Source organism: Hippopotamus amphibius, chromosome 1 (genome assembly GCF_030028045.1).
Source record: "Hippopotamus amphibius kiboko isolate mHipAmp2 chromosome 1, mHipAmp2.hap2, whole genome shotgun sequence".
NCBI lineage: Eukaryota > Metazoa > Chordata > Mammalia > Artiodactyla > Hippopotamidae > Hippopotamus > Hippopotamus amphibius.
Window position 1 is genome coordinate 70241852 of NC_080186.1, and position 19647 is coordinate 70261498.

The window sequence follows — 19647 nt, forward strand, 5'->3', positions numbered from 1 at the left end:
ACAAATAAATTAACAAAGGAATAACAAACTCAATCCTTACCTTGTGCCATTAAAAAAATAACTCTAATAGATCCTATAAATATAAAACCTAAACCTACGAGATTCCTATAAGAAAACACAGGAGAAAATCTTTGTGGTCTTGAGTGTGCCAAGAATAATTTAGACAGAATACACAAAATATTTAAAAGTTTGATAAGGTAAACTTCATTGAAATTAAAAACTTTTGCTCTTTGAAAGACATTGGTAAGAATATGAAAAGGCAAGTCACAGGCTAGAGAAAAATACTTGCAACACATATAGCAGATGAAAGATTTTACCTAGAATCTAAGAACTCTTATTAGTATATAAGATAATTTGAAGAAATACTTCACCAGAGAAAGAGATATGAGCAGCAGATAAACACACAAAAAGATTTTCAACATTATTTGTTATTAGAGAAATATAAAATAATACCACAATTATTTAGCATTGTATACTTACTCAAATGGTTAATATTTTATTTTAAATAGACAACAAAAAAGTGCTGGCAAGGATGTGGGTCAACTGAAATTCTCATACACTGCTGGTGGGAAGTCACAGTGGTCCAAATGCTCTGGAAAAAATCTTACCATATGATCTAGTAATTACCTCTTATGTATTTGTCCAAGAGTACTGAAAACATCCACATGAAAACCTGAATGGTTTTGACAATTATATTCATAAGAAGCCCAAAGTGAGAATAACTCAAATGATCATCAATTTATGAATGGATAAATAAACTGAGGTATGGCAACACAATGGAATATTACACAGGAATGAAAAAGAGTAAATTACCAAAAAATGTGCTAACATAACTACATTTACATGACATTCTGGAAAAGGCAAACCTATAGGGACATAAATCAGCTAGGGGCTGAGATGGAAAAAGTGAATTGATTTGAAGAGGCATGGGGGAACTTTTTGGAGTGATGGAAATGCTCTATATCATGATTGTAATTGTGTTTATACAACTGTATATATTTGTTAAAACTCATTGAACTGTTAGCCTAAAATGGTAAATTTTACTGTATAAGTCATACTTCAACTTATACTACATAAGTTAAACCTGATTTTTTAAAATGACAACTGCAATAGTTTAAATGATAAAGATGGTGGCTTGAGCTAGAATGGTGATAGATGATGGAAAGTAGTAGATAAATCCAAGATGTACTTAGGATGTAAAATCCATAGGAAGAGGTGAATGGATTGACACAGGAAGTGAGAGGAAGGGAGACATCTCTTTCTCTTATGAAATATTATACTATGTCTAGAATTACAGTGGACTTTTTTTTTTTTAATATACTCATAAGTCTTAACAGAAAGCAAATTCTAAGAGGTAGAGGGGTAGCAGATCAGAGCAAGGCATTACAAATAGCAATGTTGGTCCAGTTCAAAATACAGTCCTCTCATCCACACTATAATAAGGGCCTGATCTCATCATTTAAAACTATGGAAGCATATAGAGAAAGATTAGGATCATTAAGTCCAGAGCACATAATTTGTGAAAAGCACTTTGTTAGACACTATGCAGAGTGTAATTAAAGACCATATGGTTATTAGCGGGAAATACTTCGAGATATGGCTTTTGCTCTGCACGTGAGTACTAATAAATATTGTGATCCTGGTTGAGACTTTGAATTTGTGAGCATCCACATTTGTAAGATATCTTTCCCTAACATCCCTCTTGACTTGATCTTTCTGATATACTGTGATAGGGTGGCCACTTAAGGAGTTTGCAATATAACTCATTTAAAATTTATTTATGATTTAATTTGAAAGCAACTTTTCAAGCATGGTAAGTTCTAGGGATGCAAAGTCAAGGGGTTTCTAGACTCATGATGGAACAAGTAAGTAAATAGTGTGACAGTGCTATTGTGTCTACAAGAGCAACCCAAATAAAATGGAGAGATGCAAATAAAATTTACCTCAAATATTTGCACACTTTTCCTGTGATTAGATTCCCTACCTCCACCTTCTACATGTACACAGAGTATAATGCATATTATCAACAAATTATCAGCAACAAAATTATAGGCTCACTCACAAAGTCCCATTTTTAGAATGCATCTGTATATGTAATACAAAATTAGAAAAAGCAATTCTCTTTTGTACAGTATGAGACAAGCAGAAAGCAGTCCTGATAGGTTATTTGTATGTGTTGCTCCTTTCAGCTCACCCTTATACATACACCAAAAAGGTACTTCTAAATGTAATCTCAAAAAGTAAATATTGCATTATTCACATTATTTGTACCCACATTCTACATGGCCATAGTCATTTGCTTGTTTTATTAACAACAGATAAATCAAACCCCTAAACTTTAACAATGAAATATACCTACACTTGTGTGTGCCTGTGTCTAAAATCACATAGTCATAGGCCTTTAAGTTTTCTGGATTGGGCCACACCTTAAAACGATTTGAGACTGTCTCCTTCTCACCTTGCCAATCCACCATGAATAGTCATTTTGGGGAAAAAAAATGTTTCTTGAATTTGTGAAAATGCACAGAACTCTGGAAATCAGAGAAACTTCTTTTTGTTGTTGTTGTTGGCTGCACCCTGCGCAGCTTGAGGGATCTTAGTTCCCCAGCTAGGGACTGAACCTGGGCCCTCGGCAGTGAAAGTGCAGAATCCTAACCACTGGACCGCCGGGGAATTCCCTCAGAGGAACTTTAATTGCAGAACAGCTTACCTGGCTTGAGATGAGCGAATGGAATTTCACCGGTGAGAAGTTCCCACAGACACAGAGCGTAGCTGAAGACGTCCGCTTTGATAGTGTAACGTGTGCACTGCGTGAACACCTCGGGAGCCATCCAGCGGAGGTTCTGTGGGTCATGAAACAGTCACAAGTCATTTACCAAGTGTTTAGTTCTTCTACTGTAGAAAAGTATTCTTCTTAGTGAGGATTTGTTAAGTGTTCTCAAAAATATAAACGTAAAATAAGATCAATACTGCCCTCAATGTGTGCAATAAACTGGTACGTCTATATATAAACAGTGTGTTTACTGCTGCTGTTTAGTTTTTGAAAGGGCATTTTTTTTTTTTTATCATTGGAAGACCATGAAATCCATAATTCTTCCCAAAATATTGCAACAATTTTAATCACCAAGTAACCCTGCCTCTGATACAATGATGATCGCAGCATCAGCATTTTTTGTTTATCTCTGAGCATCTTTCCCCTGGAAGCCTTACAAGCTTTTGAATAGTCATCCATGGATTCATCCAAGAACTCTATGCTTCCCTGGGGGTGAGTCATGCACTGTGGGAGGAAACTTCCTTCCTTTAGAACTTCAGGTTGTAATTTAGGATGTCACTAAATTAGACCCATAAATAGCGCCCTGATGACTGAGGAGAGAAAGGGCCTTGGGACTGCCCAGAATATTCGTGTGAAGCACATTTCTCACTGCCAGGATCAGGTCTGTCATCTCTCCTTTGTTTGCCCGGTGGTATTATTTCTGAATGCTGCTTACGCAATATTCCAGAAAGCAAGCCCATAAAACATGACAAGTTTCTCTGCACAGAGTTCTACCCTCATGTTTTGATGGCATCATTTACATTTTTTACTTGCAATTATATAACTTTCATTTTTAAATATGTTTCCATTCTGGGATGCAAATGCATAAATTTGGTTTATTTGTGGTTTAGGAAAAAGAGCACTAGATTTTGAGTTAGGAGATGAAAATTCTAGTTCTGGCTCTACCGCAGATTATTTGGACAGTTCTGAGAAAGTCTCTTATGCTTCCTAGACCTCAGATTCCTCAAGGGCAACAGTGAGGAGGCAGGTCCTTCCAGCTCTAAAATCCCATGGCTTCATAATCATATCAATGAAACTTTGCCAAACACCTTCTTTCTTTGTATCTCCTCTAAAAGAAACCAGTATTCTTTTATTATTCTTAGTGAAATTCTGTGTGTAGTGCTGCCTGCTGATAATTCTTCTGAAGTGTCTACATTATTTTGAAGTCATGCATAATTGCAGCTTTCCAAGAATATCTTTATTTCGATTATGGTGCTTATATGCAATTCCTCCACACGAGCTTTCACGTTCCAAATAGCCTCCATTTATATAGCAGATCATGTGTGTCACAACATTGCATAAGTGGGAGTAGGCATACAGTATGCACATTTTTTCACAGGGGGTAATAGAGTAATTAGCAAACTTACATAAGGCCACCCAACTAGTAAGAAACAAAATAGCCTTCAAAATAAATCTAGAGTACTGCTGTGCTTAAAGACTCCACTGTTAGGATAAAAGAATATTACTTGCTATTGGTGAAACTGAATTCAATTTCATTCAGGGAAAGGTTATTTAGTTGGAGTTTCAACTGGCTGCATTTTAGAATCACCTGGGGGAACTTTTAAAAGATACATGTACCCAAGATCAACCCCAGGCCAAAGAGATCAGAATTTCTGAGGGTTGGATTCAGGTCGGATACTTTTACAAAGTTTCCAAAGAGATTTCAGTGTGCAGCCATGTTTGAGATCCACTGAGTTAGCTATCTCTATGTCAGAAGTACTAGATAAGATCTGTGTGTCCTGTCAAAAAAGGACTCACTCTTTCCAACTCCCTCATATCCGACCATTCTCCTCCTTGCTTACTCCACTCCAGTCACTGTGGCCTTGAACACAAAGGACTCTCCTGCCTCAGGACCTTTGCACTTCCTGTTCCCCCTTCTACAGTGCTCTTCTCCTCTCATGGAAAGCTCTCACATAGACCTCTTATCAAATGTTATCTTTCTCTTTCACTCATCTAAATGGCACCCTCCCATCACTCTCCATTCATATACTCTGCTTTGTTTTTCCTTCATAACACTTATCACCATCTGGTATACATTTTGTTAATTTGTTCAATGTTTATCTTCTTCTATTAGAATATTAGCTCCATAAACACAAGAACTTTGCTTTATTCACTGCAATATCCCCAGTTCCTAGAATGTCTGGCATCTAGTAGGTATTCCATAAATACTTGTTGAACGAATGAGTAAAATTTAATTGGAGAAACCAGCATGCTTAATCCTACTTACAATACAACAGGGTCCATGATGTGGCTCCTGCCTTCCTCTCTAACTCATCTCAAATTTTGTCTTCCTCACACAGTGTATGCCAACAATGCCAAGCTATTTGAAGTCCTCCAGGAAGTCTGGTGTTTCTCATCTTGCCCTGTGCCTTTGATTATGCTGTCGTTCACTCTGAATTTATTTATTCCTATTCATTCCACCTGAGCTCCCATGATGTCTGAATTTATTTATTCCTATTCATTCCACCTGAGCTCCCATGATGCTCTGTCACATCTCTAACACTGAATGCCCACACTGCTCTCAGTCTTATCTGCTTATTACTATGTTTTTCCCACTAGAAAATGAGTTACTTGAGATCAAGGACTAGGCTTTTATTTGCATTTTGTATTCCTGGCCCTTTGTACAATGCCTGATACACTGTAGGCCCTTGATAAATGTTTGTTGAGTGAGTAAAGAGTACTACCTAGCATTGCAAACAAAGTGCTACAAAAGCACAAAGAGAAAAATATGTGGGGAGCAGGACAGAGGAGGCAGTTTACGGGAAGGAAGGTACTTAAAATAGATAAAATTTTCTGGGCCATGCAAGATGAGTAGACTTCCTCCAGGTGGGGTACAGTGAAGGGCTTTGCAGGCAGCGAATATAATGCTGGCAGAGTCACAGGGCTGTGAAAGTGAATGAAATATTTGGGGCATAGCCCAGATGGCTTGTATGCGGGGGGCATAGGGGACTTGAGAGAATGTTTAGTGGGGGAGGAGGTCACAGAGGATCTCTGGGGTGAGATTTGGTGGGGGGTATAACATTTTAAGCCTCATTGGTGGTTTACAGGAAGAAGTGAATTGTCACTACACAGCACTTGGCTGATGTTGCAAAGAATTAACTGGAACAGAGGACTGGAGTTAGAAGCCTAGAGCAATGGTCCAGAAAAGAGATGTAGCGCACAGGAACTGAGATAGTGGTAAATGAGAGTTTGGGATGAACTTTAATAAAGAAATAGAAACAAACATAAAATGATTGAGTAGTGTGTAAGCAGAAGCAGGAAAAGGAAGGAACAGAAAATTAGCCCAGGGACTTCTCTGCTTGGCGCAGTGGTTAAGAATCCGACTGCTAATGCAGGGGACATGGGTTCCATCCCTGGTCTGGGAAGATCCCACATGCCATGAAGCAACTAAGCCTGTGTGCCACAACTACTGAGCCCGCACTCTAGAACTCGCGAGCCACAACTACTGAGCTCTTGCGCCACAACTACTGAAGCCCATGGGCCTAGAGCCCGTGCTCTGCAGCAAGAGAAGCCACAGCAATGAAAAGTCCACGCACTTCAACGAAGAGTAGCTCCTGCTTGCTTGCCACAGCTCGAGAAAGCCTGCGCGTAGCAACAAAGATGCAACACAGCCAAAAATAAGAAAATAAATAAACAAATAAATAAACATAAGGGAGAAGAAAAGAAAATTATCTCAAGCTTGGGTAATTAAATAACACAGCTAGTCTAGAAAGAGAAGTGCACTTCTTCGTGGGGAGGGCATAGGAGAAGGCAGGTGATGAACCTAACTGTAGACATTTTGAGTACAATTATGCTTGCTTCAGATGCTATAATTTATATTTTTCTTAAACATTAATGCTTGACTATATCATCTATTACCTTACAATGTTAAAATGGAAAACTATGAATTGTTAATAGATGGAGGTAAACAATGGATTTTATGGTTACCTATTAAAAGTTGTCTACCGCTTAATAAGGACGTCTAAACATGAAAGCCAGTTATCCATGCCTGCCATGTACTTTTCAATTATATCTGAAACAAATTCTGTTACTTTTTCTGTAACATGTTCCAAATATATATCTAATCTATTTCTCTAACGGAGGCTTGAAATAGTTCTTTTGGGGGCTTACTGAAACTAAAAACATAAAACATTATCCCGTCCTTGGGACAATGACATTTCTTACAGTTAAAGCTGCTTTCATCTCCCTTCCTCTCATGCTGAGTTTACACATTGTAATTGTTTCATAATTATAGGAAACATGAGCAGCAACAAACCCCAGGTTGTTTTGTCATGTTGTCTTCATCCAGAGACTGCAGAAATCTTGATTCTGAGGGAAACAGAAAACAAATTCATGTCAAAGGAAATATTTTAAAACCAAGGTCAAAGATAACAGCTAAAAGTTTGAAACCTCAAGAAACCTCTATCTTATTTAAATTTTCACTTTCTTTCTTTTAGTTGAGGATATGAAAGAGGAAAAACCTGAAAATAAATGATATACTTTTCAAATTCATTGAAATTTGAATAATTTAGAGCAGTATAGCTATCAGTGTGAAATCTGTTTTCAGATTCGTCATATAATATCAATACGAATGAGGAATGAAGAAAGAAACTGATGTCATGTGGGGCATTATTCACGGAAATCTCACCTCCAAAATCTGCCACCACAGCATGCCCATCCTCATAGAGAAGAATATTGTGACTGTAAAAAAAAAAAAGTAGATTTTGAGTAAACTTTACCATTTCCTAATCTGAATGGCCTCTCAGGGAAGAGGGTGATAATCATCCTTTGTTTACCCCAGAGGCTCAAGGACTCCCAAAAGGCTAACAGACATCTCAGTTAGTGACTCTGATTTTCTCAGTTTTCCTAACCTGAAAGCAATGTTTATAAAATCTTATATCTGACTTTGAATATATACAAAGTACTCTACTTCAGATAAACCTTCTAAACTTCTCAAAAAGCCCCATTAGCTGAAGATCATGTTTTCAGCTCTTTGAAGATCATTTGCTAACACAATTTGGCTGCAGTAAAAGGTATCTGTGAGCACATCGGAGTCAGAGCAAGGGAACAAACTTGCTAGAACCCTAGGCTTACTAGGACAGTTCAAGGCAGGACCTGACATGAATATATGAAAAGGACGTTTTATGGAAAATGTGTTGGTCGATATGTTCTAGCTAGAATCCCAGGACAAAGAACTCTTTTTAAGGTCTGTGAAATGAGGCCAGCTAAACTACTTTTTTAAGCTCTTGGGGAGGAAAACATATAAAGGTCTTCAAAGTCTCCTTTCCAAAACAGAATTCAAGCTAGGTCAAAGCTGTCCTTTTCAAGAAGTAAATCAAGTTGGGGACAGTCCAAAGAGAAGTTATTCCTCCCACATATTGGTACACTGAGTTGTGGGATAGCTTATGGACAAACGTATTGTGACCCAAGATTGTCTTTGAGTGTTTCTGATTGAATGCCTTTCTTTATGCTCATTTAACATTTGGCTTCTAAATGAGTCATTTCGGCATTAGGATATCTCCCACTGGATTTCTTTTAGTGCACATAGGCCACACTGTATTAATTTACCTGCTGTATCTTTAATTGTTTTGCTTCATGATCAAAAAAGGAAAATTTTATTATTTTCTAGTCCTGAATAAGTCCAGTATGATATTGAACCATTTAGGTAAGTGCTTTCAGGTGCTGAGTTGAGCTTTACAAGAAAGTTAGTTTTGAATTTCTCTTGTATCATAAATGAATTTTACTTTTATGGTATACACTTAATCCTCTTTTCAACTACTAAAAATCTAGAATGTGTTCAAGATATTTCTTGCTTGGAAGAGCCCAGTGTATAAGTAACAGAGGATGTCAAAACAAAAACCTCCAAGATGTTCTCTTTAACTGTAAATTACCAATTAATACATGCTATGAGAATGACACTGTCATGATAAAAACTCTACAGCATTAGGAGCTCTCTGGAAGTTCAAAGGAAACAAGAAGAATGCATCAAAATGCTGTACTACTAGATTCCTTGAAGGATTTAGGTGAGTTCCTGTACCACAGTCCTTTAGCCTATCAAAGGAAAATGAATGTTACATTTCATAGATATCATTAAAGCACATGCTGAACATGAATTACCAATCAAATTAAATGATTATATGTATAGTATCCAATCCATTAATTTTAATTCAGATTAATCATCTAGAACAATGGTTATCAAAACAATTAGCAGCATATTCTCAACATATAAAACAGATGTGTAAATGGAGCTTCCCTAGTTAAATACAGGGAAAGGCTCACAGAACCCCTACTTAAACTTCACCTTTTCCAAAATAGCAGCCCATAAGGCAAGAGCTTAAAACCATGGATGTAGAGAATCCCCCAAATAAGTTACATGTTTAGGGAATATTTTATTTATTCATTTGTTTAAATTTCTTCTAAAGTAAATATTTTATGTTACTAAGAATAAGGATGATAATACCAGCTAACTGGAGTTGGGGTAATGAAATATTTAGCAAAATTTTACTCTTCTAGCAAAATTAACAAGTGAATTTGGTGACTGGGCTGCCCAGTGCCTCCTGGTATGAGAGGCAGGATGTTTCAGGATGCGGGGACTATACTCATTGTTGTACCTCCAGCATTTTTAGCACGTGCTTCTTTTTGGCACACTGCTTAAACTCCTTATCACCTTGGAGTACTCAATAAACACTTTTTGAACAAATAAAAGAAACTTAAAATAGAAAGTCACAAGGTTGGAAGGGTAAAGATTACCTTAGTTAATCATCAAGTACTTATTGAATATCCTCATCAACCTATAAATGTTGAAAATTCATAGACATATGATTGGAAGATAAATTAGAGCTAACCTAGTTTAACTCTCTTAGCTCTGGAGGAAGAGTCCAAAGCTCAGAGAATTTAAGTGTATCAACAGGCATTACATAAGTAGCTACTGGCAATGAAGATATAGATTCCAGTTCATGTAGGCCAGCATCTCAGATTTTAGAAATATGCCTGGCAAATAGTAAGTGACCAGTGAATTTTATGAATTATGCTTATGTCATATTATGGATCCTTCCCTAAAGCATATTATCTACTTTCTTCACATTATCAAGACACACTGTTGGTGGGAATGTAAATTGGTGGAGCCATTATGGAGAACAGTATGGAGCTTCCTTATAAACTAAAAATAGAGCTACCATATGACCTAGCAATCCCACTCCTGGGCATATAGCTGCAGAAAACCATAATTCAAAAAGATACATGCACCCCAATGTTCACTGCAGCTCCATTTACAATAGCCAAGACATGGAAGCAATCTAAATGTCTGTTGACAGATAAACAGATAAAGAAGATGTGGTACATACATAAAATGGAATATTACTCAGCTATAAAAAAGAACAAAATAATGCCATTTGCAGCAACATGGATGGATCTAGAGATTGTCATACTGAGTGAAGTAAGTCAGACAGAGAAAGACAAATATCATATGATACTGCTTATAGGTGGAATCTAAAAAAAAAGTTACACATGAACTTATCTACAAAACAGAAATAGAGTTACAGATGTAGATAATAAACTTATGGTTACCAGGGTATAAGGGGCGGGAAGGAACAAATTGAGAGATTGGGATTAACATATACACTATATTATTTATAAAATAGATAACTAACAAGGACCTACTGTAGAGCACAGGGAACTCTACTCAATACTTTGTAATGGCCTATATGGGAAAAGAATCTAAAAAAGAGTGAAAAAAAAAATATATATATATACGTGTATATATATCTATATATATGATTCACTTTGCTATACACCTGAAACTAACAACAGTGTAAATTAACTATACTCCAATAAATTTTTTTTAAAGTGTTAAGTTTGTAGAATATTCCCTACAGAGGATTTCCTATTTCTATGTTTTAAGTCAAAACCTTAGATAACTAACTGAATTTTAGGATAACGCAAACTTAATAGCAATTTTAATTAACCTTGCTAACTTGACTTTGTCTTAGAAACTTCAGCCTTTTTAACACCACTTCTTTGATGACCTGAACTTTGAGAGAGTAACAATAAAACATGCAAAGCAGAAAAACCCAAGGTTTTTTTTTTTTTATTTCTTCTTTTCCTATTTCTCCAGTGGCTTTCAAGTAACAATGGTTGCTTTTGCCTGGGTTTTCCAGCAAAGACAGATCAAGATAAAAGCATATAACTATATGCTAACATTGGACTGATTTAGCAATCATAAAGCAATGTGATGATGGAGGCAGAAACTAGAATAAATCATCCATAAGCCAAGGAATGCCACAGCTTCCAGAAGTTGGAAGAAGCAAGGAACTGATTCTCCCCCAGAGCCTGCAGAAGGCACTATCTCATGATTCCTTGAGTTTAGCCCAGTAAAGCTGATTTTGAACTTCTGACTTCCACAAATGTAAAAGAATAAATATATGTTGTTTTTTCTTTAAAAAAAGACACCATGAGGGACTTCGTAGGTGGCGCAGTGGTTAAGAATCTGCCTGCCAATGCAGGGGACACAGGTTCAATCCCTGCCCCAGGAAGATACCACATGCCGCGGAGCAACTAAGCCTGTGCACCACAGCTATTGAGCCTGTGCTCTAGGGCCTGTAAGCCACAACTATTGAGCCCATGTGCCGCAACTACTGAAGCCCATGCGCCTAGAGTCTGTGCTCCACAACAAGAGAAGCTGCCACAATGAGGAGCCTGCATGCCGTAATGAAGAGTAGTCCCCACTTGCCGCAACTAGAGAAAGCCCGTGTGCAGCAACAAAGACCCAACGCAGCCAATAAAAAAAAAAAAAAGACACTATGAGAGATGCAAAGTGATGCATATTATAGATTCCAACCTCAAGGACCTTACAATCGGCTGATGAAAGCTTAGATGAGTGTGGGTAATATAAGAATTCAAAGAAAACAGTGGAGTTATAAAAGGAATTAGCTTTGAAGTGGGCCTCAAGGGACAGTCAGTAAGTCTAGAAATATAGGCTGAGAGCTGATCATGCACCAGGAAATTTCCTACACACTGGGATATAGTGGTGACCAAGACAGGCAAAGAGTTTATGAACTTTCAATGAAGTGAGGAGGAAATGAGACAGAGGCAAAGGGGGAAAGAAGTGTAGGTGGGGGAAAATCTTGGTAAAGGCCAAGAGTTGGGAATGTGTGTAGTCTGTAAGAGGAATAAAAAGAAGGATGTACTTACTAAATTGGAGACTACATGCTGGAGAGTCATGGGGGGGAAACTGAGCGGAGGTGGTGTTGCATTACAAGAGAATTTGAAAGTCAGGGAGGGAATTCCAGGCTTGATACAAAAAGCTAGCAGTTTCTATGTATAGGGTGCAATGTTCTGAAAGCAAGGGGCTAGTGTTCAAAAACAGTTTGAGGCTCTACATAATGAAAGACCAAAGTAATAAGGTAAAGTGGAAAACAAAACAAAACAAAAAAGGTAGGATGAATCCATCAAAATAGTTGAAAGAATTGTCTAGATCTTGGGACAGCTTAGATATAGAGGACAAAAGGGAACAAAAACTTAGGAGCACCTTCAAGTTTTCTAGTTTGGAATTCTTAAGCAGAAAGCAATAACATATTCAATTAGAAATGGCTGTCTTACTAAAAATCCTTGAATTTTTTAAGAGGATCGTGGCTGACTTGGGAGGCTGAGAAACTTGACTAAACTCTTTGCTATACTTGGCAAGATTGGACTCACCAGATAAATAGCTATTATTTTTATTAAACTGAAATAACATTCAAAGTGAACTCTTGTCTCCTTAACAAACAATAGCAAATTAAACAAAACAAAGATGCAGTGATAATTTAGGAACATAAGGACAATGTGAGTTCATAGTGGCAAATGGGGCCAAATGTCAAAAAGGATGCTATGAAAATGTCATTACAAAATGAGAGCACTTTGGGAAGTGCTGGAATAAAAGGAAACGTTCTTTTCACCTCAAGATAGTCTTTTGCATTTGTCCATTTCTTATTTAAATGCTCAGTAATAAAGAAAACTCATTTTTAGAACTACCTCTAAGATTCATCCATTAATTTTTTATTTAGCGCTAAGCTATACTTCCCACCTGGTGTGAAATAAATGGAGGGGGACAGGTAGGGATGAAGTTGATGGAATCGGTGCTCCTCAGTGACAGCACTAATGCCTCCTGGTGGGCGTCATGTCAGAGTCAGAGAGGTCATCTGCTGGATCACTGGCATCAGAGTGGAGGGTTCCTAGGGAAAGGGATGAACTTGGAGCTGATGCCAGCTGGGGTAATAGAAGTGGTGTGATAATTATTAGTGATGAGCTCAAGGGTTTGTTACTGAGATAAACTGCAAGTTTTGAGAAGAGTGAGAATAATAAAAGTTGTGGGAGTCATGTGACAGTAACAAGAAGGGTGGCGGTAAAGAGACGGGATTAAATATTGTGTGAGAGTCTCCTGTGGGCAGGCACTGGTGCTTTCAAGATTTTGACATTCCTCATGGAGCCACTTTGTGGTTGGTATTAGCATACTTCTACAGATAGATAATTGAGGATCAGAGTGGTTACATTAGATGGCCAGTATCATAGCTGGTAAGGGGTGAAGCCAGCAGTCAAGTTTCAATCTCCAAAGTCTGCCCTTTTTAGGAGAAGCCGACCCTCGCATCATCTAGACAGGCCCTGAGGAGCCAAAACTGCTAAGGCTGGATGTCTGGACAGAAATTCCAGAAATTTTGCTTGGGAAAAGAGAAGTCTACCAACCAGTGTCCAAAATACCTTAGTTCAATATATGACTGTAAGGTAATGAGATTGAAGTCAATGAGCTACATGGAAAGTAATCTAACATACCTCTGTAACACCAAGACACAGCAGGCAAAGACCAACCTTTCTCACTTCCAGAGTGTGATTGATGTGTCTTATGTAGGAATGAAGCACAGTCACTATGAACTGGTACCTGCAATCTGACCTGGGAAGTGAGCCAGGAACATGAAGGGTGTCAGTGCGTTGGAGAGAGATTATCATCAGGATCAGAAGAGAGAAATAAAAGAAAGGTGATGGGAATTCTGTGGCTTCCTCTCCCCCAGTAGACCATTTGGGAGGTTCATTTTTATCTCTTTGCTTTTGTGGAAGGTTCTGGGGAGAGGCAGTCTGCTGTTATATATGATGCTTTACGGAGCAGCTTCACGTACGTGACTGCATTTGGTGGAAGGAGTCCTGTGAGTCAGACCCTTTTGATCTGAATTAGGTAAACAAACCTGTTAGTAATTGCTGGCACTAGCACCTTAGCCCAAACCCTACCACCTGGGAAAGGAATGCAGGCGAGGTAAGGGGCAGGAGATGAGATAGGCTACCCTGAGAGGAAGGCAGAAATGGAGAACAGCTACTGTAGTAATACACCAATCCAGGCACACAGCAGCGCCCGCCCCCGCCTGCACACACGCTTGCCTTCTAAACTCTCCAGACATGTGGTTAAGGGTGACGTGCCACCGAGGAACGTTCTCCAGGTGGCATTGAGTTTGGTAAAACCACTAAAGGAAGTTAAGTGGATAAAGGCCAACAAGCCCTTAATTCTTAGAGTAATTTTTGGCATTTCCAGAGTTAACACTTTGAATTAATCTAAGTGAGTACGATTTAAAAAGTCCACGTTATTTGCTAACTTGTGATTTTGTTGTGACAAAGTGAGGCTGAAGCTCAGAAGCAAGCTGTTTGGCTGACGAGTGTGCTGGGTCATCCTGGCAGTGTCAGCAGCTCAAATGGCTTTCTTGCTGCTGAGGGTCAGCCTGCGTTGTAGGAGAAATGATAAGCTGTAATCACGGTCACCCCTGTGAGCACTGCTCAGCTTTACTCTTCCTGCTGTGAAGGCCTAGTTTTGTGCTAGAAACTGCAGTGTCTGCCTTCAAAGAGAATGCAGTCTGATTGGAATGCAATGCAAACCGAAAGGGAGAGACATTATCATCACAAGCTAGAGTTTAAAATGGTTTTCACTGTGAAAAGACCTAGAGAAGAATCCAGTGAATGTAAGAATTAATTCTGAAAAAGATTATTAGCAAAGGAGAAGAAAGGGTCTTAAGAATAGGAGGGATAAGACGTAGTACGTAGGACAAGGACCCATATTCAGGATACCTGGTTTTTGCTGTTTCTAGTCCTGTGATTAAATTATAATACTTAAACTTTTCGAGTCTTCCTTTCCGATCTTTAAAAATTGTGAGGGGAATGAAGGACATTAAAAGAGATAACACATGGAATTTTGCAAACTGTGAACTGCTAAATAGGTATTGGTTATTATTAATAAATGTAAGACCTAGCTTATGGAGTGTTTGTGTGACAAATGCAAATGTGCTTTGTAAACTACACAGCTGTGTACATGTCCGGTATTAAGTAATGAGTCTTGAAAGTGAAGGGACTTCCTGAATCAAAATCCACAGACTTAGAGAATGAAATTATGGCTACCGGGGAAGAGTGAGGAGGGGAGGATAGTTAGGGAGTTTGGGACTGACATATACACACTGCTATATTTAAAATAGATACCAAACAAGGACCTGCTGTATAGCACAGGGAACTCTGCTCAATATTCTGTAACAACCTAATTGGGAAAATAATTTGAAAAAGAATAGATACATGTATATGTATAACTGAATCTGTTGTACACCTGAAACTAACACAACAGTGTTAATCAACCATACTCCAATACAAAATAAAAAGTTAAAAAAAAAAAAGAAACTGACTTTACTATGGAATATTTCAACCCAGTCTTAGCCCTAGTCTCCTCTCCTTGCATTCCCATTGTCTCATTCTACAAGACCATTGCTGCTTGATTGAATGACTGCACTTCACCTAAAAGAATCTTTGTTCCCGTGACTGCATTGATACTGCAGCATTTGGACTTGGCTCCAGCTTTGTCTTTCCTCATGAAGCAAATGATTTGGGTCAATTGTTTATGTAACAGAACTGAGTATTTATCTCTTTGAAATGTCTGTCTCTTACAGATCACTCCGCAATAAAGTTCTTTTAACTTTAACAATGTACGCACTTAGAATACAGAATATAACTGAGGGCAAGATTTACTTCATCCAAATAAGAGATGCAAATACAACCTATGCTCTGACCTTCAGTTCTTTCTCTCACAGTAATAGTTTACTTTCAGAAAAGAACAAGCTGTTTTCAATGTTGGGGGGGTGTGTGTGTGTGTATCTTTTAAGTGTTTTCTCCAGTTTTCTTTCAAACAAAAGAGAATGGAAGTTAAATTCTGCTGGCTCCTTGCGACAAAAGAAACTTTTCTGCAACCTCAGAACTGAATTAATTTAATGAAGTCATTATGTAAGCATCGTGAGTCTTTTTATTTTAATTGCCTGTATTGAAAATTTACCTAAAGTGCTCAAATGATTCATACTCAGTTGGTTATGCACTGTAGTCCAATACTAATTGTCACTATTAATCAGACTGGCCTGATTATTAGACCATTTCCCCAATCTGACTTTCTTCCAGAACCAGACTGAAGTTCATGGTGGCCTTAGAAGAATCAAGGTGACTTACAACCCTCACTCCACTGCCATGGAGTTTTTTAAGCTTCTTAAAAAAAAGTCACATGATTATTAACTCATTTTTTTCTGAATTATAGAACCATGGAATTGCGTATGTCAGTTGCTACTAACAAACACTAGTTTCAGGGCACAATGGCCAACCTCTCAGTGTCCTTATTTGAAGAGATGACAGCCCAGACCTGGAAATCTAATAACAGAACAGCAATGCTCCCCAGACTTCCTATAAGCCACTGTTTTCTGTTATATGCCTGAAGGTGATTAACTTACATGATTAAAGACACATGGCTATAGGCATGCCTGGAAGCATTCCAAGGGTTAAATCAGTGGAAACAATTAGGCTTCATTTTCAATCTCATCACACTGTGAAAGTCATTAGTTTACAAACACATCTTGCCTGACAAGCAATCACTCAGACCTGATGCTGAGGAGGCCTGGATCTGCCTGCTGCCACATTTCGCGGGTGGTGCGGTGGTGCTACGAGATGGCCTGGGACTCTCTTCCTGCTAAAGAGCTCTCTCTGGGGAGCACTGCCTTCTTGACCTCCAGCACAGGCAACCACATTATTCTCTCTTCTCCAGCCACCCCTGAACCTTTGCCACTGTCAAACTCATGTGGCTTCTTTACCTGTGAATATGTGACTCCCATACCCTGAACTGCTTCCAATTTGTTTCAAGTGTAATCTAAGGTGCTAACTAGACCCTCGAAATGCAGTGCAACTCACATCTATTTGCTTTGGAGCTTTGTAACCTTTCCTAAAAAATTCTTCCAAGTCATCTAGATTAGCTCCTTATAGTCTAGACTCATGGTCTCTCTCTCTTTTCCTTTTTTCTTTTTTTTTGATATCCTTCTGCCTCTAATTTTTTTCTATATCTGCTTCTTACTTCATTAGGAGACAAAAACTAATCAAAAACTCATTATCTTCATGAGGGGTAACTGCTGGAGGTCTTGGGTTTGAGCCCCAGATAATAGAGACAGCACATTTAGGTTCAGAGAATTACTGATATTTACTTATTATGTATGTTATATGACAACGGAACCCTCAGCAACCACTTAAGGGTTCCACAACTTTTGCTGCATGTAGAAACGTGGTAACAGTTGTACAGTAACATCAGAAATCACATAATCTGCTTCATACCCAAATAAAGCCTCTACGTATATTCTTGATACCTCCTTTGTACCTTGGGACTCAACATAAACTATTCCAGGATGCCTACCACAACAAGGAAGTTTTGTTACTGTTCTTCTGCAAGAAGTGTGAAGCCTCTGAAATTCATTTTTTAGATTTTATTTCAGCAGGGCACTCTCCTTGCCAAAGACCAGAGAAGCCTAAGCCTAGATTTGAAGGTAGTTCTTCACTAAAAATAAGAACGGTAATTTTACTATTTCATGCTGCCAAAAAGTGACCCTAGTTTGGTTTCATACAAACTGACTTGGTCCTTTGGAAAAGGCATGCAGAAGAAGAACTATGTTGACAGAATGATAGCCGCCCAAGCTCATTCAGGAATAGCAATATTCTGATTGAACATAATCTAGGTAAGAGAGAAGGAATTTACCAAAGTCCCATATCATGAACTTCTAAACACTGAAAGCCTAATTTCAGTGAACTCTTGGAAACCATGGAAACAGAAAATTCCAATAAATGCAAAAGATTGCAGAACCTTGACTTTTCTTAAAACAAACTCCAGTCTGTCAGTAGAAGTATATTTGAAGGCTTACTTCTAAAGCTACTGGATTTGTCCCATTGCCAGTGGGATTGAAGAGGTGGATTATAAGATTTGTATTGTGGTTAAGCCCATTTATTGAGGGTAACGTGAAAAAACTCCACACTCTTCACTTACTATTTGCTCAGCACCATGAAATGCGAGTGGAACAGTGATAATGACTGAATAAATCTAACCACATTCTCTCTCTCTCTCTCGATTGTGACGTTTCTGCAAGCTAGTGCCCTAGAATCAACAATCACGTATAATTCCCACGTCTATGTATGGCTAAAGTTATTGCTTATCCTCCTGAACAGGGCATAATGTTATGAGGAATTTCAGGTACACAAACTGCAAAATGGAATATTTTGGAATTGTCACTTGACAATCGATATCACATTCATTATATATCATTTGTTTGACTTTAAAATTGAGAAAGGGAATATTGGAAAACATCATATTGACTACATTCTCTTCACAGGGTCTGACATTTTTCTAATGCACAGGGACCACGGATGAGCAAAAGGTTTTGACTTCAGACAGTGGGGGAAATTTTCTCCCACAAAGCACATGGTCAGAATTTTGAGGAAGGATTAAAATGGCAAAGATATGTGACATCAAAGAGTCAGAAAAGTCATAATTAACTAGCCTGATTACCAAAATGAGGCCACAAAACCAAAAGTATCCAAAAAAGTCTCCAGTTTTTGCAACTTCCACTATCATCTAAATACTGCTTCCTTAGTCACTTTTCTGAACATACTGATTTTTAACAATACTAAAACATCTTAAGTTCTGTATGCAAACCCCACTTTGTATGTAAATCCTGAAATGCACTGGACATTTATTTACATGTGAGGAGAGAACCTGAGTCTGCCAAAACGAAGCACAGAAAATAATATGAAAGCAAAAACTTGTGGGACTTAGGACAAACAGGAGATATAGCAAGCAATATTTTAGAATTTGAAAGGATGTTAGAAATTCTTAAGTGATCTGTTTATAAAAGAAGAATTTGAAGAGCTTTGTTTTCTATCAAGGTCACTATTGGATCTCCTGAATGAAAACTGTTCATTTTCCCAGCTCACTTACTTCATCTTCCCTGATCTCTGAGTACCCAAGCACATCTAAATACAGAGACATAGATGCTAAGGGCACCAACTACAGATGACCCAGACTCACTTGTACCCAAAAGTGTCACAGGACTCTTCTCACCCACGTTTAAGAGAGCAGGTCCAGTACCAACTCCTTGGGAAATTGCCATGGGCCTTCTGGGCATCTATTGAATACTCAGACACGAAAGGTCTGTGATAAATCCTCTGTCTCTGAATGTTAAAATTAATTCCTAGACATTATTGGGGAAAAACAAAAGGCCAGAGAGAGCACGGCATGAGAACTGAAATATACGAAAAATAAGTAAGAGAAGAAAAATCTCTGAGTTCGGCGTGACAAATACCATTGATTATGTGCCAAGTTTCCTGTTAAAAGACCCCAAAGTAGGTGTACACGTGTCAAGCAGAGGAGGGCTGAGCTTAAAAATAACAGCTGAGAGGAGAGCTGGGCTTTATCAACAAATAAGGCTTTCCGTATTAAATAGAGCATCCTCGGACTTGGGCAACTCCATGAGAGTAGGCGAGGCAGCTCTCTCTCTGACAAACAGAGGCTG

General features: G+C 38.3%; 1 protein-coding gene across 1 annotated transcript in view; it reads right to left on the reverse strand.

The window, feature by feature from the left end:
* The window catches only part of TNNI3K (TNNI3 interacting kinase), a 280990-nt gene that overhangs the window by 93709 nt on the left and 167634 nt on the right, over positions 1-19647 (reverse strand). The window contains exons 18-20 of the mRNA XM_057716084.1: positions 7440-7492; positions 7068-7120; positions 2711-2843 (exon numbers count right to left, since the gene is read on the reverse strand). Of these exons, the coding sequence (XP_057572067.1) occupies positions 2711-2843; positions 7068-7120; positions 7440-7492 (239 nt within the window). The remainder of the gene's footprint in view (positions 1-2710; positions 2844-7067; positions 7121-7439; positions 7493-19647) is intronic.